Here is a 24243-nt window from a genome sequence, read left to right as displayed (position 1 = left end):
GTTTTTATGCTTTACATATATTTTATGAGTTTATTATTGTTAGTTACTCAATGTGCCATTTTCAATGGAGTATGGGATATAAATTTAATAAATAGATGTTTCTTCTGTGGAGTGCCTTACAGTGTTGTGATCTTATTTGTTCTTCTCAATTGCTCCTTCTGTTCTGTTTCAAGAAGTGTCTGGAAGTGAGTGGTCTAAAAGGGCTTGTCTCTAGAATTTATTTTTCCTCTTCATTGTGTCTCTGCCATTACATGGCACTTCTTTCTTTAGACAGGAAACATATTAACTCATGATATAGTACAGGCAGTCCCCAAGTTACAAACAACTCATAGTTAAGAACAGGGCTGAGACAACAGGAACTGAGAGAAATCTACCCCTAAGAAGGCAAATTTGCTCCAAAAAGTGTTCTCATGGGGAAAAGATGTCGCCACTGAAACTTTCTCACCATTCCACAACAAGCTAATTTTTTCAAAATAAAATTACAGTAGAGTCTCACTTATCCAACCTTCGCTCATCCAGGGTTCTGTATTATCCAATGCAGTCTGCCTCCTGCCTGGATCCACAGATGTTTCAATACATTGCAATGTTTTGTTGCGAAATTTGTAAATACAGTAATTACTAAATAGTGTTACTGTGTATTGAACTGCTTTTTCTGCTGATTTCTTGTAAAACATGATGTTTTGCTGCTGAATTTATAAAATCATAATGTAATTTTATGTTTAATAGGCTTTTCCTTAATTCCTCCTTATTATCCAACATTTTCACTTATCCAATGTTCTGCCAGCCCATTTATGTTGGATAAGTGAGACTCTACTGTATCACAGGGATAGAAAGTGAGGTAATATTTTCTGAAGAGGGACATAGAGAACAAAACAAACACCATGGAGGCATTTAACCTTACCTAAGCTATCCAACGCTTTTGTGTGTACACATACACATATGACACACACATTACACTCACACACACATTTGGCTGAAGTTACACTTAAAAATGCCCTCTTCTGACTTACATACAAATTCAACTTCTGAACAAACCTACAGAACCTATCTTGTTCATAACTTGGGGTCTTCCTGCATATCATCATCATCCTTCTTTATCTGTAGCATTCCCTATCTTCCTGAGAGAACTCGGGGGAATATCTATAAACATTATTCATAAAAAGCCAATCAAGAGTCTACAATCCACAGAAATTGTCCAATCTCGGCTGGATAGTAATTAACCATCATGCTTCACTGGATCTGGATATAAGAGCTTGAAGCTCGGAGGCACTGTTGCATAAAACTGTGGCTTGTTAAATGCACACATTTATTTTTTTACAAAATCTCAGCACACAGAGAAGTCTCCAAGGAAACATGATACTAAAAGCCTCACAAGGAGATGAATTACTCAACTCTCTGCTGACAAAGGAAGATATTGGTGCCAGGGAGAAGTCTTGGGCAAGCAATGAAGGAGTTCAGGATACGGTTGTAATAATGTTTCTGCTTCTTAGACCATGGGGATTTGCCTGATTCCCCTTCAGGGGCGAGAAAAATGAGAAAGCAATTTCCTTCGGTCTCCACTGAAGCAGAGAGAGAAACAGAGAGGCTAATGATGCCAAATATCAGGACATTTCTATGGTTCATTGGTTTACATTGATTTCATTTATCACCTGATAACTGCTAGGAATGTGTGTTGGCTAAAGAAACATTACAAATCACAGCAGGACAGTTTGCTGGAATAAAGGAATGAAGAACTAGGCTGAGTTAAGAAACTTTTCTGGGATCAAAATCTGGTTCAGTTATGCTTGATATCATTAGATGGCTTTGGGCATGCCTATCACACCTCTCAATGTTGCTGTTAAGATAGAATAGTACCTCCCAATGACTTTCTGTATATCATGATGTGGAAAAGGGGTTCCCCATGATATCATTGGGTTACAACTCCCATTATTTGTTCCCAATGGATATGCTGAGTAGGGATGGTGGAACTAGCAATCTAATAACTGGAGGATTCCATGTTCCCCACCTCTATTTATATTAATCTGCCAAGTCATTCAAGACTTCTTTCCAATGCCTGGTTCGGTGTCCCTATTTAATCTTTGAGATATAACAGATGGGTTTCAGAGACAAGGCCATTTGTATGGCGGAGAAATTCCATGTTTAGTTTCTATGTTCCATGCATGAGCCCCATGGTCATTTGTAGACTTACCATCAAGTCTCCACGCTGGGAAGACAATCATACTCAGACACAAATGATAGGCTATGATGAAGTTGTCCTTGTCCAACATTTCTGGTTGCTTTATCAGGTACAGCAAAAACAGTGTGTGTACCAGCAGCAAGTTTCAATATTGCCTCTGCAATAAGCTTTCTATTGTTGTTATTTAAATCAGTTTTTATTTCTATGCCATTTTAGTATGATGGTTGTCTTAATAATTTTAGATGTAATCTTTTAACTTTTCCTAGGAGCCCCTGGTGGAGCAATGGGTTAAACCCTTGTGATGGCAGGACTGCTGACTGAAAGGTCGGTGGTTTGAATCCAGGGAGCGGGGTGAGCTCCTGTCTGTCAGCTCCAGCTTCCCATGCGGTAACATGAGAAAAGCCTCTGACAGGATGGTAAAAACATCTAGGCATCCCCTCGGCAACATCCTTGCATAGAGCCAATTCTCTCACACCAGAAGCGACTTGCAGTTTCTCAAGTCACTCCTGACACACACAAAAATCCTAGCATTTTAATAGGCAATATATTGGAATAAAGTGATTAAATGTATACATCTAATATAACATCCTACCTGCAATATTATTTCGGGTGACAATACTTTTCCTCTCTTCTTTCATATTACTTCTCAGAAATCATGGTTTATGTGGAAACTTTTACTCAAAAACTTACTCCACATTTACCTAAAATCATTCGCTTGAAACTGTATATCCTTGCACTTATCATCTGATACCCTGTCCTTCCATTTTCCCCATTTCTCCCCACTGTATACTTAGGTTAAAAGATACCTCTAAGCATTAGTTATTTTTATGATGCCACAAAAGAAGAAATATTTGCAGCAAGTGATTCAGCTCTGTGGCTTCAGCTCCCTCTGGGGTTACAGCATGACATTGCATATCATGGCAAAATCACCTACCTAAGAACTTTTTGTGCTGTTCCAGGGAATTCGTTTTTCAGAAAATCACTTGGCTTCAGTTCACTTGTTATGAGAATCCAAGGATCCTCAAGTTAGTTCAGGTCAAACTATTAGTTGGCTGGGGAAAATGACAGTTCCCCAATCCCCACATCCAATTTTTATGTTTGAGATTATTCTTCTCTTTTCTTCCAAGTGTACAAAATAAGAAGGAATGCTATTTAAATTTGAGCAAGTAACTCATACCCAACTTCTATGCTATCCAAATTTGGTAGAGACAATCCCCGCATTGTCCCATGTTTTCAACTGCTTTTTAAATGGCCAAAGAACATCAGTGTAATCAGGTGGAAAATGTACTAATGAGGAAGAACATGCAACCTAGGGGAGGTGGCAGTGCTTTGCTTTTGCCTGATGGGCAAGATTGCACCTGCTTCTATCGTCTGTTGCCTCTGGGTTAACAGTCTACAAACTGCCTTTGCACTTTGAATTCAGCTTGCAGCAATTGTGACAAGCTAAGGACAAAGGGGTTAGTGGGAAGAGGAGACAGGAAACCTGGAATGTTTTGAAGAGCATCTGGACAGTGGGACAAAAGAAGATTAATTGGGACTCTTTCTGCTGACTTGTATTAGGTGGGGAGTGTGGAAGCCACTGTCCAAATATTCAGCAGGAGCTCACTCAGACTCAAAATAGGAAATAATCTCCTTCAGTACTTCAGTATTTGCAGTGTCTATGTTTCTCTAATAAACATCAACTTCATGCCAAAGTCTACACAAAAAGACATTTTGCTGCCAAGCGTACTTGCTGAAACCCTTTTCAAACTCTAAGCTGAAATATGCATGTACTTCATATTGGGAAACTTTGCCAGCCCTGGACTCAAAAACAATAGCACACTGTTAAGAACATGCCGGCTGCGAGAGGCAACCATGAGTTTATTCAGCTTACTATCCCTCTCTTTTTCAGTGTATCTGTCCATGTGTTCCCTGCAGGTTTGTCATCCATTTTACCAAAGAAAACAGCCCTTGCCCATTTTATTTATTTATTTGTTTTATTTCAAACTTTTATATTTCGATCTTCTCTACCTCCGTAGAGGGACTCAGACTGGCTGACAGCAAAAATTTGGAACTGTCAAAGTCTCACTTGCTCCATCACTCACCATACCAACACCAGAATTTCATTGTATTTCCTTAACAGGGCAGAGAGTAGACTCGGCCACTGAGATATGGCATGCTGCATGGCTTGTTGTTTCCCTGTTAATCCTCATTATAGGATTGTTACTTGAGCATTATCCATTTAAGAATGATAATATAAAGTTGACAGTGAACACTCCAGAGAGCTTTTGTACTTTTATTGTTTATGCCTAGTGGCATGACAAGCAACCCTTTCTGAAATTCACTTGCCGACATAATCATTTAATGTACAGAAGTCATCTCCAGGTTATAATCTGACTACACTGGTGGTGCAGCAGGTTAAACTGCTGAGCTGCTGAACTTGCTGACTGAAAGGTTGGTGGTTCGAATCTGGGGAGCAGGATGAGCTCCTGCTGTTAGGCCCAACTTCTGCCAACCTGACAGTTCAAAAACATACAAGTGTGAGTAGATCAATAGGTACTACTTCTGCAGGAAGGTAATGGCACTCCATGCAGTCATGCTAGCCACGTGACCTTCCAGGTGTCTACGGACAATGCCGGCTCTTCAGCTTAGAAATGGAGATGAGCACCACCCCCAGAGTCGGACACGACTGGACTTAATGTCAGGGGACAACCTTTACCTTACACTACTGTAGCTCAAGCTCTTAAATCTATCTAGAAATCTCCCCAACAAAATGTATACTAACCATATCAAGGAATGTTACTACAACTTCTGTTATCCCCTGGTCAGCACAGCCATTGAAAAGAACTTTGCTATAAGAGATCACTCCCTGACTGATTTGAATCATAAAGAGACAATATTGTCTCCCAATTAGAAACTGGAATAGCCACTGAGAAAAACTAAGGTTTTTTCTCATTCTTTGAAGTTTTCAAATACTTTCCCTCCGACATACTTAGTTGCTCAGTTTCTAAAACTCTTTTCCTTTCTTTTCTTTTTTAACTGGACCTACTGTAGTGCAGTTAACAAATCAGAGCAGGTGATGTGTTTGGCATCATTCCCCATCATTCAGTTCTTGTGGTTTTTTTGGGCTATATGGCCATGTTCTAGAGGCATTCCCCATCATGCTAGAAAAAACTTTTCATGTTAATTTTCTATGCGGTTAAAATCACACCATAGTAACTTCTCCAAGAAACTACGATGGCAGCAATAGTTTCCTGTTCGCCCTGATGCAAAATATGTTGAAGAGTGAAGCTCTTAATTTAGTTTGAAATTGCACCAGTGGCCAATTCAATATATTGATCAGTAATTTTTAAAATGGCAAATTTTCAATTTGATTCAGTGCTAAAAACACTTTCTTCTTGTTTTGAGATGAGCAAACAATCAATTATTTTTTGAATACCCAAGTAAAATACTTGTTTATTTGCTGCCAAGAGAACACCTCATCATCAAAGTCTGTCTTGTGCCAGGACACTGTGATACTTTCAAAAACCAATCCACCGAAAATTACTCTGCCAGAAAATATACAACCATTTCTCATAGCACACCTTGCCTTTCACCCAATGAAGCAATATGGAGATCATAAAAGTTTGCTCTTGTTTTTGTACCCTTTGGTTGGCCAACTAACAGACAAAGGAGTTTTCAGTTCCTCCTCCATTCATATCTCCGACTGGCTATCTCATCTTCAGGGTGGGTGGAGAGAGACAAGTTACAGCCAAGGCACCAAAAAATGCACCAGGAGAAACAGAAAGGTTTTAGGAAATACTGGGGGCAGAGAAGGATAAAATTATTGGGCACTGATGACCTGGTTGACACTTCTGATTCATACTACTTGCACCCATTCTATTGTTGCCCCTGTAACCATCTGCCCGCCACAGTCCTCAACTGGCTTCTTTTTAATTAGGATTTTTAAACTCACGTCTTGTGTTTACTGTGTTTTAATTTTTGTTCTGTGTATTTTAATATGTGTATTTCATAGAAATACATTTTAACATATTCCTTTACATAATGTTTTTAAATAGTGTGTTTTTAACTGAGTCGTGTCCCACCTCAAGGAGAGGCAGATAAGAAATTATTATTATTGTTGTTGTTGTTGTTGTTGTATACTATTTCCAGCACTTGTTTAGGTAATCAGCTAAAAGATCTCAATTTCTCCTAGGTAATTTCATTAAATTAAAACAGATATAATTGGGCTATATTGGCTGCTTCACTACCCCAATCACATCAGACAGTGCACTTGTAAGAAGGGTTACTCTCTCAGGGCCCTTCCACACAGCCATATGACCCAAAATATCAAGGCAGATAATCCACAATATTTGCTTTGAATTGGATTATCTGAGTCCACACTGCCATATAATCCAATTCAATGTGAATTTCATACAGTTGTGTGGAAGGGACCTTAGTTAAATTTACTGGGCATCCTCTCATCTTGGTGACAATTGAGCATGCACTTTGTTGGCACACTGCCACTGTCAAGTTCATTGTTTACTTTCATTTTCTCTCAAGCATTCAAACTTATCTTTATTTATATTAGATTGGTTACTGTTGAAAATAGAAACCATCTACAAGCCTCCTATGCTAGTTATTTGTTATGTATATAATTGTGACTGCTTACTATGTTGTATGCAATATATTGATATGTAGTTTTCCCTTAACTCTATGTTGTTTGAGGTTGTGGGTGGGACTGCAGACCATATGACCAGATTTGGGACTATTCAGACTGAGACTCCATTTTAGAAGGCAGTGGGGTTTTTTTGCATCAGAAGTCGGTACGGTTTAGAAGTCAGCCAGTACAGTATGCAATTGTCAGCGTTAGTGTCAGTATGCTGCAGTGTATAGTCAGTCTTTATTAAGTCAATGTTCAGTAATGTATTAGATTGAAGAGAGTGTTAGTCTGAATACAACAAAGATAAGTCTAAAACAGAATGTTTTGGAGAACAGATTGTTTGAATGCTCAACTAATAAGAAATATGCCTGGATGCTGAATACATTAAGTTTGTAAGTAAATCAACTATGTTATCTTTGATGATTACTTATTTTTGGTCTCTTGAGAGCATGATTTAAAAGAAATATATTTTATGGGAAAGTAGATGTTTTTTGGGCACTTCTGAAGATTTACTATATTTTTTGTACATTGGCATATATTTGTTCCTAACAGTTCAGTCAGAGAGGTATATCAGTCTAACAACTGAGGGCCCTTTCACACAGATCTATATTCCAGAATATCAAGGCAGGAACATCCACATTATCTGAGTGTGGCTTCAGGGCCCTTCCATACAGCGCTATGTCCCAAAATATCAAAGCAAAAAAAAATATTCCAAAATATCTGCTTTGAACTGAGTTATCTGAGTCCACACACCGATAATGTGGGATTTCCTGACTTGATATTCTGGTATATAGGGCTGTGTGGAAGGTCCCTGAGAAGCCTAATTTGCCTTGCATGAATACTAGTGGATATTAACCACTAAGGAGAAGATTCACTCAAACAAGTATTTAACTCTTCTCAGAAAGATCATACTTTACAAAAGGTTATGATTATTCCAAATAGGGTGAATGCCAATTAATTTCCAAAAGGGTCACGCTTCTAAAAGACTATGGAGATTCCTGGTTTTCCAAAAAGTTATGATCTCTAAAAGGTCATGCTTTTCCAAAAGTTACAGCCTTGGAGATAGTATGCACCTATTTTCATAATATACTATCCTCTAATATGCATCTATTAGCATTTCAAGAACTTAAAGTAGATGAACAGAATTTTAATCGGCATAGCCACAGAAGACGATTGTGTAAAAGTTACTAGCACCATCTCTGTATCCTACCTTACAGGCTTGTTGTGAGAATAAAATTGAGTATTTTGAGCTAAACAGATACAAGACAGAATGCAAATGTAACAAGCAAGCAAAACAAAAATATTAACTGTAGGCAGTATAAAAGTTTTGCAAGTACAGATCATGAAGTCACTCACTCTGCCCTTGTTATCCATTGTAATTGCAATCTGCATTCTTCTGCCTCTTCGAAAAGAAACCAGTTGGTCCATTTCTTCTTCACTGATGTCTGGTCCCTCTCCTGGGCTCACAAGACACTCTGGCCCCCGCTTTTCACTGACAACTCGCTTTCCCTGAGAAAAGGTAAATGGCAGTTATCTCTCTTTGCACAACAGCCCTGTCAGAACATCTCTCTCTGTGTGTGAATTTGATACACTGAAGTTCTGGATGAAACTGAAAATCTTCTCTGGCTTGAGTCATAAAAGATTTCTATAAGTAAAGGTAGATGGAAACCCTTTCTTGTAGGGTTTCCTTTGCTTTAAAAGACATGCCTGAACTGAAGTACCTTTTGGAAAGGGTCTCCTTATTCCTTCCTTCACGGACAGACCTTCCACACAGCTCAATAAAATCCCACATTATCTGCTTTGAACTGGAATATATGGCAGTGTGGACTCAGATAACAGAGGGCCCTTCCACACAGCCATATAACCCAGAATATCAAGGCAGAAAATCCCACAATATCTGCTTTGTACTGGGTTATCGGAGTCCACGCTGCCATATATTTCAGTTCAAAGCAGAAAATGTGGGATTTTATTCAGCTGTCTGGGGCCCTTCCACACAGCCCTATATCCCAGAGCATCAAGGCAGGAAATCCCACAATATCTGCTTTGAACTGGGATATCTGAGTCCACACTCAGATAATGTGGGATTTTCTACTTTGATATTCTGGGATATAGGGCTGTGTGGAAGGGACCCCAGTTCAAAGCAGATATTGTGGGATTTTCTGCCTTGATATTCTGGGTTATATGGCTGTGTGGAAGGGCCTGGAGAGAAATGTCCTTACCTTCTGCTTTTGGAGGCCTCTTATTGGGATCACCAGCTAGATTTGCCTAACTCCTATTTAGATGAAATCACTGAAGCCTAGCATTCCAGGCTTGGCTGAAAGTTCTCTTTTAGACCTCCCAGAATATGGGATTTTTGCCAGAGCATCTCGTTAGTTTGTTCTCTTTCTTAAAATCCTGGCTGTGGCTCACAGGACATTGTTTAGTCTGCCTTCCCTTTTTGCAACTGCTCCAACCCGAAGTTCAATGTTCCTCTTCTATGGAAATATCTGGCTTTTATATGAGGGATTGATAAGGAATTCTGGGTGCTGCGGGCTGTATTTCAGAGGAAGGCAATGACAAACCAAATCTGATAGTCCTTGACTTAAAAAAACTATGAATTTGAATTGAAGACACAAATATATTAAGCAAAATGTAGCAGGTGTAGTGAAATATTGTCTTATAGCACAAACGGGAATAATTATCCAGGATGCACTTGAAAAGTTTGAAAGGACAACTTAACACTTATTACTTTATCCATCTTGAGAGTGGAAAGAAGAGCAACAAACGAAGTTGACTTATATATGGTTACAAGAGTCCCTAAAACTAGTTTTCATGTGTGGGAGGAAGCTAGCAACCATTATTGGGATTGGAACCCCATGATGCTCCATTCTTGGGGCCCTTCTATACTGCCGTATAAAATTTAGATTATCTGTTTAGAGCTGCATTATATGGCAGTGTAGACTCATATAATCCAGTACTAAGCAGATAATGCGGATTATCTGCTTTGATAATCTGGATTATATGCCGTGTAGAAGGGTAGAACTGGACAACACCGGTTCTTTGGCTTAGAAATGGAGATGAGCACCAACCCCCAGAGTTGGACATGACTAGACTTAATGTCTGGGGAAAACCTTTACCTTAGGCACTAAATACTATCCTGTTCTGTCAGTTTTTAAAATGTTTCTTTGCTGAGCCTTCATTTTAACTGCCATTTGTACAGATTGTAAGCATTTGTTCCTTTGTTTGTTAGTTTAATTAAAGTTGTAATATTTGCATTGTACATTGCTTACAGTATCTGCTAATTGTAGGATGCAGTTTCATAAATCCAGTATTTTATCTATTTGTAAAAATAGGTATGTCTTTCCTTATATCATGAGATCTCGGGGCAGCATTAAATTGAAGCATTTAAAAGCCCAGTACAAATAATAAGAAATGCAGATTATTTTGAACCAGTTGCTTCTGACATCATCCTAAACTTGGATTAGCAGTGGTAAATTTTAAGAGCCTTCTAGCATACTTTCACAATGTTCTGATCTCTTAATAAAGCTTTGCAACATGATCTTTCAAATAATAACCTCCAGACTATCTCAAATGGTTGGGAAGTTCTAAGAGTTCTCAAAAAATCAACAACTTTTCTCAGTTTTATTTTCTTTCTTTGTCTCTGACTTCTGATTCTTAGATTACAGAATCTAAACATGCGAAGGTATCTGCTGCTGCTTCTTGTAAGATTATTCTAATCAGTTCATATAATTCTCAGCACATACGCCATCACAACCTAATGTGATGTGTTGTTTTGATTGCCGCCATGAGTTGAGCAGATGTCCTCCCCAAGCTGTCCCCAAAGACGCCTGGAGAGCGCTTTCTGAAGTGGCTGAAATGAATGTGCAATCCAATCTGGCAGTAAAAGACTGAAGGATCACATTAGTCTGAGTGCATGCTGCTGCTTCTTTGTGACTCTAGAGTTTAATATTCATGACAATAATCCCTAATTGGCTAAAAAGCTACACATTATGTAGGAGGAACATTCTCACAGAGATTACCAGCCAAGGGCTCACTTGCTCAACAGTAATAATAATATGGATTTCAATAGGAGGTCAATTACTCTAGAAGAAATGGTGTGTGAATACCAAATAAGCCTTGCTTGCTCAAGGAACTCATTGGGTGGCATTGTAGACTGTGCTGGGATGAGATATTGGGGGACCAAATTTGGTCCCTGTCCAGACATGAAATTTATTGCATGGTTCAATTCATTTTGATGAGTTGGAATACTGGTAAATCACATTCAAATATCTACTTGCGTATGAGATTATGGGGTATCTTTGAGCAAAGCATTCCCTGAATAGCAATGTTTATTGTTTCCTAATGCTGGCTGAAATCCTTTGGAACAGCGCTCAGTGTACTGATTACCACTGGGACCACCTGTACTGGTTTATGCCAGAGCCTTTGCAGTTCAATTTTGAGGTCTTGATAACGGCTGTTGTTTTTTTGTCAATTAGATTGTCACCTGGTATGGCAACATCAATAATCCAAACCTTTTTCTTTTCCACAATCGTGATGTCTGGTGTATTGTGTTATAGTTGGATCAACAAGTGCCTAGACACCATCAGGATTTGTAAAAATCTTGGCACTTTTATTGAAATTATGATGAAGCACTGGAAAACTGAACTGTATGTTGGAAATGAAAACTACAGATGTGTCAACATCAGGAGAGGAATTTTCCAGGGAGACTCATTGTCCCCACTACTTTTCATCATTGCCATGATCCCTCTGTCAACAATCTTACAAAAAACAAAGTTCAGCTATCAAATGTCTAAGAAATCTCACAAAATATTATTATTATTATTATTATTATTATTATTATTATTATTATTATTATTATTGCAAAGACTGGATGGCCCCTGGGGTCTTCCACTGAAATACTATGAAGTTTATATTGGTTAAAATTGTTCTTCATTTTCAGTATTGTATTGTTCTTTCTTTCTCTCTCTCTCTCTCTCTCTTTTTTGCACTATAAACGAGGTGGCACTGGATTTTGATTTGTTCCATAGAAGTTCATATTTTCATCCTGATCTTGTTTAAGATGAAAGAGGATATTAAATAAAACAGACTCGCTTACAGGCTGATGTATCTGTTAAAACTTTCCATGACACAGAACCTTCAGTATTTCAAACACGTGCACACATATTCTGAGTTCCTTCTAGAAGATGTTGCATGGCCACAGGTTTCCCATTTTCATATTTGAAATGTTGTAAGGTATAGTATAGGAATTAAATAAGGAAGAAATGCACAAAAAATAAAATACTAAGTAAAATAGAGAGCAACACAAAACTGTTCATATGCAACATCCCTGAACCCACCAACTGATCCCATACATCTTTATTCATTTATTAACAAAAATGTCAATGGTAACAGGAACACTAGGAAATTGAGAAGATCAGTATGCTTTTTTCCGCATAAAGGAGGTCTGAAGAAAAATTGCACCACTAATGATTTTCCCTTTTTGCTGGAAAGAGGAGATTTAATTTCTATGCTAAAGGGGAGATGTGTGTAAGTATGGGCACTAGGTGGGTAAATGGATGAGTGTGAACAGGGAGATTGTTTAAATGGAGAACTTTCGAAACTTAGGCTGCATCTACATAATTGACACCACTTTAACTACCCTGACTCAATCTAATAGAATCATCCGAGTTATTGTTTTAGCACAGTGGGTTAACCGCCAGTTGCAGAAAATCTTGCCAATTGAAGGGTTGACAGTTCAAGCCTGGGTCAGGGTGAGCTCCTGGCCATCAGCCCAGCTTCTGCTCACCTAGCAGATTGAAAACCGTAATGTGGGTAGATAAATAGGTACCACTTTAAGCGGGAAGGTAATAAAAGGCGCCCATAAGGACATGCCAACTATTCGATCTGGAGGTCGTCTACGGACAACACAAAGCTCCTCAGCATGGAAGATGGAGCGACAGCATTCTGATTAATTCATTTTCCTTACAATATGATATGGTTCTCCGCATATACACACAGACACACTCACCTTGGATTTATTATCCATGGTAACTGCCAGTTGAACCCTCTTCCCCATCCTGAATGTAAACAAGTGATCACCTTCTTCATCCTCCTCCTCCTCGCTGCCAACTGTGAAGCCTGAGGCAGGAGAGTTTCCCCATTTCTCATTGACAACTCTTTTCTCCTGTAAAAGATGAGACAGCTTTTTAAGGAAAATGGCCAGCAATTTTCCATATTAATCTTAATAGTTGGAGAGAAGAGACTGTGGCCTAAATCCAACAGAATCAATGAGTCAATTCCTATTTAAAGTGCTCTGATTCATAGGACCCACTGTAACTGGGACTTGCAATTGGATTTAGACCAGCAAACAGCAATACACTTTTCTTGGTCAGTGACATAAATTCCCTGAAGTTCCTTTCAAAGGAACAACTGGCTCTTTTGTCTAAACTGCAAAGCGACTCATAGATTAGAAGGTGGGAGGGGAAACACACATTTCCACATCTGACATTTGCCTGAAATGTCAAAGGTTTAGGGCCGTGATGGTGAACCTATGACACGCGTGTCAGAACTGACACGCATGGCTATTTTTGATGACACGCGGCCACATGCGGCCGCATACAGAGAAGTACACCTTATAAGAGCCAATCTAATTCCATCCTTAAATTTGTAAAAGGCTCTACAAATTTAACATCTGCAAGTTTGAGCATTGTTCACTCCATAACTCAGCATGGAATATACATTTTTCTTATTTAAACTATAAATATTGCAAAATTATGTGGGTTTTTTTTCCTCGAAGTTGATACCCCACCCAAGTTATGCTCAGGTTTTTGGCAAATTTTGACACACCAAGCACAAAAGGTTGCCCATCACTGGTTTAGGGTATGGATGGAGTCACCAAGGTGTGGAGTATTCCTAAACAGACATTGATAGCACTTATTTGTGCCCTTTAATATCTATCAATCCCCCCAAAGCTCAATCTCTCAATTTATTTTTTTAAATGCAGAGCGAGTTTGGGGCAATTTTAGGCCTCAAAAACCATACAAAGGCCCCCCAAATGCATGAAAACATGCAAGAATATGAACCTATCACAAACAATCCAGAGCCTGTTTTGTCCCTCATATCTGTTTTCTTCTGCAGTCCCATTCAAAATGATAGATCATTTTGAGGCCCCTTCTAAACTGCCATATAATCCAGATTATCAAATCAGATAATTCATATAATTTGCTTTGAACTGGATTGTATGAATCCACAATGCCATATAATATAGTTCAAATCAGATAAACTGGATTAATATGGCAGTATAGAAGAGGCCAAAGAAAGACTGTAGATTAAAAAACTGGGTTTTGTATTAATTCTGTTCCTCTCCTCTGGGGTTTTAGCTCCCAATGTGGTGTCATTTCCATCTTCTACTCCATTTTCCTCATGTTTAGTACTGTTTCCCTTTTGAAGAGCACCAAGGAAGAGTTCTGTCTTTTCTCTTTTAGCTGTTTGCCATCTTCTCCATGCAGTGGCCCTTCCATTTCCTTGTTCTTTCTTTTGCTGCAGACATAACCAAAAAGCTCTTTGTGTTGTTTTTAATTTCTCTAGCAAGCCTGAGCTCATTTTGTACTTTAGTTTTCTGACTATCTCTCTATATGTGCTAGCCATTTGTTTTAACTCCTAAGTGGTATTTCCCCCTTTTCTAATTTCTTGCACATTGCTGTTCTGTGCCTTTCTTTCCCAACTTAAGATGATCCTAAAGTGACCTTATTCTGTATTTGTCTTAGGCTGAGACCTCTTCTACACTGCCATATAATCCAGATTATCAAAGCAGATAATCCAAATTATCTGCTTTGAACTGGTTTATATGAGTCTACACTGCCATATAATCCAACTCAAAGCAGATAATCTGGATTTTATATGGCAGTGTGGAAGGGGCCCAAGAGTGCATGACTCAATCAAGGTCAACCAGGGGTTTCTATAGCTGAACAGACCATAGACTAAGAATCCACATCATTTCGACTGAAACATCTGTCAGCATTTACTTTCATTATTTTTTCTCTCCTTCAGTGATTGGATCCGAAAATTGGAGAAAAAACAAAATGGCAACCTGTGCATTAAATTTCTTCAGCTTCCTACCCAGAGATTCATAATCTCTTGAGATATCTTGAAGGCCACAAACCACTGCTTCTATTCCCCTCAGCAGGGATTCCCCCACGACAACTAAACATCTCTTCTGAGGATTGGCAGGGGCTATTCCAAGTGCTGAACCTTCTAGAGCCACCTTCATGTTCTCTGAAGACTGCCACTGCTGCTCTTCTTGCTATTCCTCATCATCACTGCTAAGGAAGAGGACTTCAAATTGTTTCTGTAGCATCAAACTAACAGTATGATCCCTGGTTCTCCTACTTCTCTGTGTTACATTCCTCCAAATGTCAATCTGCTGTGCTTGGAGACTGGCATCCTCCTCAGAGACATCCTATATGTGCTTCTCATGGCAGCCTACTTCATTCTGTCAAAAGACCTCGTCACATTGAGGTCAAAATTGTGGGTGATAGCAGGGGGATTTGCCATGGATCATGGCAAATCCGGCATGGGGAACCCATCACCCCATGCCCCGCATCGGCCATTACCTCCTCCGGGTGGGGGGGGGGGCGTTACCACCCAGCTTCCCCTCGTTCTTCTCAATGAAAACACGGGAAGCGTTCCATGTTCTCTCTGCTGCCCCTTATGACAGTTTCACCACACTTCAGGGACAGAGCCCTTCCAGAAGTAGTCCTATGTTGTCTGATGGGATCCATCAGGATCCGTTCCTGAAGTGATGAGAAACTGTGATAGAATGGGTGATTTTGCTTGTGTGATAAAGTCATAAGAAAAGCTCATACTCCCTAATATGTTGAAGAGAAACCTGGGTCTCGAGCTACTAGATCTTTTCTCTTAACAGGGTAACCAACTTGTACTTACTATAGGTGTAGCTACCCACATCCACTAGAAAGAATACAAACATATCATAGCTACTGCAGGCACAACTGCCATAGCTCCCTCATTATCCATATTCAGTAGCCTTAAGCAGACATGACAACAGGCCTCCTCCTTATAATTCCCCTACTAAATCATGCCTGGTTGCCTGGCCTGTTAACAGAGCTCCTGTTCAACTCTTACTGACATGACTGTAAGTAAGATATACACTATTGGTTAGAGGCTGAATTGAAAAGGCAGAGGCAGTAGTTATATAGAGCCAGTGGTTACTATCTCCACCTGCAAAAAGCCCTGCTCTTTTAAACCATGTGTTCAGGAGGAAAACATAATCAAAAATCCAGTAAACTTCATGGCCAGGAGAGGCTTTGAACCATTCCTATTTCCCAATGCTCTAACCAGTACACCAAAGCAGTGAGAACTGTTGTCTCTTATGTCAAATCCATTCTGAGTTTTTGGACTTTAATGGAACTATACAAGCTGCTGAACACATTCCCAAAATAGGTTCAGAACCTTGGAAACTGTCTAAAACTCGGAATTCACCACTCCATTGAAATGGGAGTCACTAGTCATCACTATATCATATTGCCATCTAGGTCATCATAGGACATACATTTTGCAGAAGACTTAATAGATGTCGCAAAGCTGGAAAATAAGGGAAAAAACAATATATTACTTCTTCCCAAGTCCTGCAAGTGATGAAAAGAAACTATCAATTGGGCAATGATTTATGATGACCATATTCTGGTTACCACCTAACTCAGTCATGATGATTCACTCATTTTAATTGCACCTTCTCCATGACACTCTGGGCAATGCAATAAGCATCATTTGCAGTGAGTACTTCACATGGGGCTTTTTTTAGCATCCTGGGACACTTCCCCACCACTCCAGTGATGGGTGGGCATACTACCCATTTCACAATGCCATTGGACTTCCAGTGGAGGCCTTGCCCACAACCTGAGTTAAAGTGTCCTAGGAAACATCCCTCCAAACACGAGAGCCTGCCTTTGCTGTGTTGGCTCCATGTGATGGGGGAAGCAGTGCTGTGATGAAGCGGTGTAACAGTCACCCCCCATCCCTGCCTTTTCGCCACAGAGGCTGGCAAAACCAAATAGAGGAGAGTTCCCCATATGATGAAGTCCTTAGTGTGTTTTTCTCAGCCCTGCTTAACAGGTTTACTACATAAAAAATAGGAATAGCAACATGCTGCTCTGCAGATGTACTCATGAATTAGACCACTACCCAGGCTGGTTGGCGTATTTGGGAAGTTTTAGTCCAAAAGTAAAACTTTTCCAAGCTCTAAATTAGACAAATTCATGGAGGATAAGCCTGTCCATGGTTGGTAGTTCCAGCTCACAAGTATTATGCCAGATCACAGAATCCAAAGGAATATCTGCCGTTAACTGAGTGGACTTGTGCCCCCTACCAATTGTGGGAGACTTCTGCTGTTGCCTGCTTGTCCTTTCCTTGCAACGAAGTACTGACATTTTTGCTGGGAGAAGCCATTTGTACTTCTTTCCAGGCACTAAACTGTGTTCCAATACAAACTAGTGGAGCAAACATAGGAGAATGTCATTAGTGCCCTGCATGTTTCACTTTAGACATCTAGCGGAGGAAACCAGCAGGGTTCTTCAATTCACTAAAGGAAAAAATGAATAGAAAAGTTCTGCCATATGGGCTGTATACAGCCCAGAGGGCTTCCCCACTTGGTAGCATTTTTTTTTACTATGCAAATGCTACAAGGTGTTTCAAATTGATGGAAATCATTATATCTTTGCAACCACAAACTGCCCATGAATGAAACTCTTACTACTGGAAAGGGTGAGGCATAGAGTTTCAAATGATTACTGCTAGATTCTTCTCCAAGCATACAGGCAGCCCCTAGCCTCAGTCATTGATCTGCCAATGCCAAAGAGTATTTGTTATTGCTGCCAACAATATGAGAAAATAGGCTGTTTATATAAGGGGAAGAGCACACAGTGACCACATACTTTGGTGAAAAACTTGATAACTCATTAAACTTTTTATGTAATTGTAACATGTTACTATTAAGAAATATACTGCTCTGAAATTGGGTCCATCATTTTGAAACACTCTATAATTAAAGCCAAGGAAGCTGTTGTACGCTGCCAAGTTTTGGTTTTCTGAAATTCTTCTTTATGAAGAATATTCATCTTTGACTTTATCTCATATCTCTGATTAGAGATAAGAGACTATTTAAAGCTCAGAAACTGTTGTAGAAAAATCTGTAGAGGAGTGTCCTGAACTAATTCATATTGCTTCTTCTTCCCTCCTTATAGCTGGTGACAACTGATTTCTCCTTCAGCTATGGAGTGAAGATTTCCTTCCTTTACAAAAAGCAATGGAAAGGTCATCCATATCAGATTTTAGACCTAGGATCTACTTTGTGACAAAAGCTCTACTATAAATAGATCTATCTTTCAACTGATCTCCACTTAGGAGGAGGGATTGTTGTTTTGCACCCACTTGTTAGATCAGAAACCAAGAGTGGATTTCCTTCAATGAAAAATAGTTGATCTTATTAGAAAGCGCAGGAACACTCAAGCATTATCTTCACATCTCTTCTCCTGTTATTATGCTATTAGACAAATGGAGGGCTTTTCCTACATGCCATGTTGTACTTCATTTTATCTCTCAATATTTCTCCATTTGCTCAGTCATAGACTGTAATGCATGGTCATCAATAATCAACTTATCCAGGCAACCAAACACATTTCATGACCCTAAGAAATCCCAAGTAACTCTTGTCACATGGAAACTCCTTCCTGTCTTCCTGTTGCTACTAGGAGTTTACAACAGGTTTTTTCTAAGTAACAGGGAGGATCAGAACCTTTTATGTTACAGCTGCCATACGTTAATTGGGTGTGTCAATTTCAGCATATAACAAGGCACTAGGTTTGCAAGCTCTGAGTTTTGCATTGAGCTTAGCTTGATGACTCGTTTGACTGAAGAAGCCTTTGGCTGTTGCTGGGAGCAGTTACGCAGCGTCCTGGAGCTGAAGACTGAAGCCGTTTGGAAAGCCAAGGAAACTGCTTGTTTATGGCAAGATAAGGACTTTCTGCTGATAACTCAGTAGAGAGACTGTATTATTTTGCTATGTGTTTGCATATCGTTGCGTAAAGATGAAGACTCGCTGGAGATATTGCTTGTTGTATATTGGTGAGAACAATTCTTCTGTTTTGCTTTGTGTTTTTGACCTACAATGAATAGAACTATATTTTTGTTTCTACTTAAAGCAACAGACTCATGTGTATTTTTTGAGTTTTTATCACACTGAGAGTAAAAGGGGCTGAGACATTATGTGGACTACTAATGCTATTCTGACACTTTCTCCTCTCAATATGCTGAGTTCCAGCTCAGTTAAGCTATTCTTTTATTTTAGATAGTTAGAACTTAAGCAGAGATTTAAAGATTCAGTGCATTTATCTACAAATTCTGCTAAAGAAATTTATCTCTTAAACCAAACCAGTTTCCATCCTTCCCATAAAGGAGCTAGCATCCCAAGAAACTATTCCTAATCCAGAAAGTTGTATCCGGATTTTAGGTGCTTGCAAATGGTAGAACACTTCTTGATGTTTTATCCACCTCCTTGAAAATGCTAGACAGAGGGCAGTGAGCTCTAGATACAGGGTGGAGGAGGCACTCTGGAAAATTGAATACAGAGGACCCGCCCTATACTCACATGATTGAGAACAGGAAGGCAGACCTTTCTAGCCTATAGCACTGCTTCTTAAACTGTGAGTCCCTACCCCAAATGGGATCCAGTTATCTCAATGTTGAGAGTCCTGAAAAATTTGTTAACAGTAAAAGTTTTCTGAACATCACCTAGTGGCTGTTTCTGACATTTACACAAACCTGTTGTGCAGTGTTTACAATGGACCCTACAGACAATGCTTCAGCTGTACTTCATAAAAAAGGAAAATAAGCCAGTTTAGCAAGCCTTGCAAATGTTGACTTGTTATATGTAAATGTATGGTTTTTATGCCTATTTTATATATCTATACCCAGAGTAACGTAAAAATTTCTCAGGCCGAAAGGGGTTGTGGGTGGAAAAGTTTAAGAAGGTCTGGTCTATAGCATGTATCACTGCTTAATTTAGCCCTCTGTAAGTTATTATTATAGGCAAAAATTGGTATGATAAGAAACAAAGATGGCAGGGACCTAACAGAAGCTGAAGAGATCAAGAGAAGGTGGCGAGACTATACAGAAGATCTGTATAGAAAGGATAATAATACTGAGGATAGTTTTAACGGTGTGGTGAATGAATTAGAACCAGACATCCTGAGGAGTGAGGTTGAATGGGCCTTAAGAAGCATTGCTAACAACAAGGCAGCAGGAGACGACGGGATCCCAGCTGAACTGTTTAAAATCTTAAAAGATGATGCTGTCAAGGTGATGCATGCCATATGCCAGCAAATATGGAAAACACAGGAATGGCCATCAGACTGGAAAAAATCAACTTATATCCCCATACCAAAAAAGGGAAATGCGAAAGACTGCTCAAACTTCCGTACAGTGGCCCTTATTTCTCATGCCAGTAAGGTAATGCTCAAGATCCTGCAAGGAAGACTCCAGCAATACATGGAGCGAGAGTTGCCAGATGTTCAAGCTGGGTTTAGAAAAGGCAGAGGAACGAGAGACCAGATTGCCAATATCCGCTGGATAATGGAGAAAGGCAGGGAGTTTCAGAAAAACATCTACTTCTGCTTCATTGACTATTCTAAAGCCTTTGACTGTGTGGATCATAATAAATTGTGGCAAGTTCTTGGTGGGATGGGCATCCCAAGCCACCTTGTCTCTCTCCTGAGGAATCTGTATAAGGACCAAGTAGCAACAGTCAGAACTGACCACGGAACAACAGACTGGTTCAAGATTGGGAAAGGCGTACGGCAAGGCTGCATCCTCTCACCCAACCTTTTCAACTTGTATGCAGAACACATCATGCGATGTGCGGGGCTGGATGAATGCAAAGCTGGGGTGAAAATTGCTGGAAGAAACCTTAACAACCTCAGATATGCAGATGACACCACTCTGATGGCCGAAAGCGAGGAGGAGCTGAGGAGCCTTCTAATCAAGGTGAAAGAAGAAAGCGCAAAAGCCGGGTTGCAGCTAAACGTCAAAAAAACCAAGATTATGGCAACAAGAATGATTGACAACTGGAAAATAGAGGGAGAAACCGTGGAGGCCGTGACAGACTTTGTATTTCTAGGTGCAAAGATTACTGCAGATGCAGACTGTGGCCAGGAAATCAGAAGACGCTTACTTCTTGGGAGGAGAGCAATGTCCAGTCTCGATAAAATAGTAAAGAGTAGAGACATCAGACTGGCAACAAAGATCCGCCTAGTCAAAGCCATGGTATTCCCTGTAGTCACCTACGGATGTGAGAGCTGGACCTTAGGGAAGGCTGAGCGAAGGAAGATCGATGCTTTTGAGCTGTGGTGTTGGAGGAAAGTGCTGAGAGTGCCTTGGACTGCGAGAAGATCCAACCAGTCCATCCTCCAGGAAATAAAGCCCGGCTGCTCACTGGAAGGAAGGATACTAGAGACAAAGTTGAAGTACTTTGGCCACATCATGAGGAGACAGGAAAGCCTAGAGAAGACAATGATGCTGGGGAAAGTGGAAGGCAAAAGGAAGAGGGGTCGACCAAGGGCAAGATGGATGGATGGCATCCTTGAAGTGACTGGACTGACCTTGAGGGAGCTGAGGGTGGTAACGGCCGACAGGGAGCTCTGGCGTGGGCTGGTCCATGAGGTCACGAAGAGTCGGAGACGACTAAACGAATGAACAACAACAACAAGTTATTATTAAATCACTAGCCACACAATCAACCCATATAACTTTATGCACTTTAGTTGGCTCCTGTAAATCAATTGAGGATGTTTTATGCTCAGATTTTATGTCATTATATAATTTTTGTTTGATTATGTTTTGTTTAATTTATTGATGTTAGGTTCTAATGTTGTTTTCATATGTGGGTTTATTCAGGATTATGTCGGTACTTGCATGTTTTACTGTGGCATTGAATGTTTGCCTTTTTGTATGTTGGAATCCACTATGAGTCTCCCTGGTGAGATAGGGCAGAATATAATATTATTATTATTATTATTATTATTATTATTATTAGGCCTGAAATCTTATTTATTAATACCATCTTCTCTTTTTGGGTAATCCAGATGCATTAGACCACAAATCCTCAGTCAGCCTTGCCACTGGACAGTGTGGCTTTGAATCATAGCAGCTGTTGCTAAATATATATGGAAGCCAAGGCTCAAGGAGAGCATTGAGTTGGGGAAAATCTAAATGATCTAGCTAAGCTACAGTCTCTCTCACCTCATAAAAATAGAATCCTCAAAAAACTTTCTCAGAATTAAAAGGAGATGAGTGCTTACATTATGGGCCTTGGTGATGGTGATGGTGAGCCCATCTGGCCTGGCTCGCCTGGAGGTGACAGCCATTCCCTCCTGCTCTGCTCGCTTCCTGTCCTCTTCTATTTCCTGAAACAGTACCTCTATCAGATCAGCTTACATTACAACAACAAAATGAGCTAGAAGCTAGAAACAAAACAAATTGTCTGCAACAAAGAGAAAGACAGAGGGAAGCTTGGAGAAACAGTACATTCATCAGCAGAACATTGTCACCATCACTAGATGTCAACATAGCAATATCCAGGGGACCTTTATATATTTTGCTTATTTTTATTTTTATCTTTAAAAAATATAGCCAGAATCTTGTTAGAGAGTAACCTAGAATTATGCAATTCATAATGTATTTCCTAATTTGGAGGACACACAGGAGTCGTGACAGTCCCTACCCAATGATGCTGCAAAGGCATAGCCTTCAGACTATTCAGAAGCATTGCAAGGCTCTGAGTAGGAAGCTGAAGGACCTTGATGCACAGGTTATCCTTTTGTCTTTCAGTGGAAGGACATAGCCCAGGAAGGGACGGAAGAATAGTAGAAGTAAATAACCAGCTCTGCTGAGAACAGTTTGGCTTCTTGGGCCACAGTCAGTTGTTTTATGAAGATGGATGTCTGGCAAGTGATGGGTTGTACTTCCTAGCAGATGACAGGAACAGTTTTGCTAAGAGTCTCACAAACCTAAAGAGGACAGCTTTAAACTGAGTTATGTGAGGAAGGAATTCTTAAGGATGAAAGTTCATCAAGTGCTGGAAGCAATCACTCAATTGGTGTAGAGAAAATCAGCCAAGTTGTACAAGAACTCAAAAGTGATATGGGAGAATATATAAATAAGCAGCTTGAGGGAATGATCCGTGGTCTTTGATGTTGCTACACAGACTATCAGAAATATTAACTTGTACCCTTAATGCATCAAAGCAAATATGATATAATAGGTATAACTGAAACCTTATATGATGAGTCTCATCATTGGACTGTAGTAATAAGAAGTTCTAACCAGTTTCAGAGAAATAGACCAAAGGGAAAAGGAGGCGTAGCAGCCAAGGATGTTTATACTTGTGACTTAAATCATGGAAGCCAGGTTAAAAGCATCAATTTAAAAATTAAGGGGGCGGGGAGAGACAGATGGTTGTGTGGGTCTACTACAGAACTCCAAGAAAGACTGAGGATTTGGATGAACCTTTCCTGGAAAGCACTTTCAGAAATAAGAAATATCACAGTAGTGGGAGATTTCAGCTATCCTAAAATTGGTTTGAAGTCAAAATCTGCCCAAAAAAATATAAGGTCCAACAAATTCCTCACTTTTCTTGCAAATAGTTTTATGGTCGAGAGCAGTGGTTCCCAACGTTGTTGTTTTTGTTTTTTGTTTTTTGTTTTTTTACCAGGGACCACTTTGACCAGGGACCACTTTCCAACATAAGTACCAAAAGGTTACAAATCAGTTTTTTGTCAACTTTAGTTTCAGTTTGGTTATTTGATTCAGAAAATTACATTGAATAGACCACATCAACTCTAGTTTCTGTTACAGAATATATGCCATCCAGTAGTCACCATCTGCTCACCCACAGAAAACTATATTTACAGTAATAATCTAGAGCTGATAAGGTAGTAGTAATCTTTTGTGGGTAGTCAGTCTCTCCCCTCCTGACATCCCCGTTGCCTCAGCACTATCAGAGGGTTTCACGAGATGAGTTGCTCTCGTTGCCATGTGGTTTGGAGGCAACAATATAGTAATGGTGAAGGTGCGGACTATTTTAATTCTTGCTGACCACTGACGGTCCACAGACCACAGGTTGGGAACCACTGGTCCAGAGGGTGGAAGAGACAATAAAGGGATCAGCTATTATAGATCTGATCCTAACCAACAGGGAAGATCTAGTTAATGGCATGAAGATGGCAGTATCTTTAGGTAGAAGTGACCATATTCTCCTGAAGTTTGTTATGCAGTGGAAAGGTGAAACCAAGCATAGTCATGCACTCCAGACTTTTAGTAAACTTAACAAAATACCAGGTGTTATCCCATGGTCAGGAATACTAAAAGAGAAGGGAGTTCAAGGTGGATGGGACTTTCT

The 24243-nt window shown here is 39.8% G+C and overlaps 1 protein-coding gene across 2 annotated transcripts in view; it reads right to left on the bottom strand.

The window, feature by feature from the left end:
• The window catches only part of CCDC9B (coiled-coil domain containing 9B), an 80379-nt gene that overhangs the window by 44101 nt on the left and 12035 nt on the right, over window positions 1–24243 (bottom strand). Inside the window, exons 3-5 of one of the 2 annotated variants that reach the window (XM_060760313.2) lie at window positions 22145–22249; window positions 12805–12960; window positions 8154–8306 (exon numbers count right to left, since the gene is read on the bottom strand). In XM_060760313.2, coding sequence (XP_060616296.2) covers window positions 8154–8306; window positions 12805–12960; window positions 22145–22249 — 414 coding nt within the window. The remainder of the gene's footprint in view (window positions 1–8153; window positions 8307–12804; window positions 12961–22144; window positions 22250–24243) is intronic. The other variant, XM_060760319.2, reaches the window with a different exon arrangement.

Source organism: Anolis sagrei, chromosome 1, assembly GCF_037176765.1.
Source record: "Anolis sagrei isolate rAnoSag1 chromosome 1, rAnoSag1.mat, whole genome shotgun sequence".
NCBI lineage: Eukaryota > Metazoa > Chordata > Lepidosauria > Squamata > Dactyloidae > Anolis > Anolis sagrei.
The sequence above is the reverse complement of the archived record's forward strand: the minus strand, read 5'-3'. Positions and strand labels throughout refer to the sequence as shown.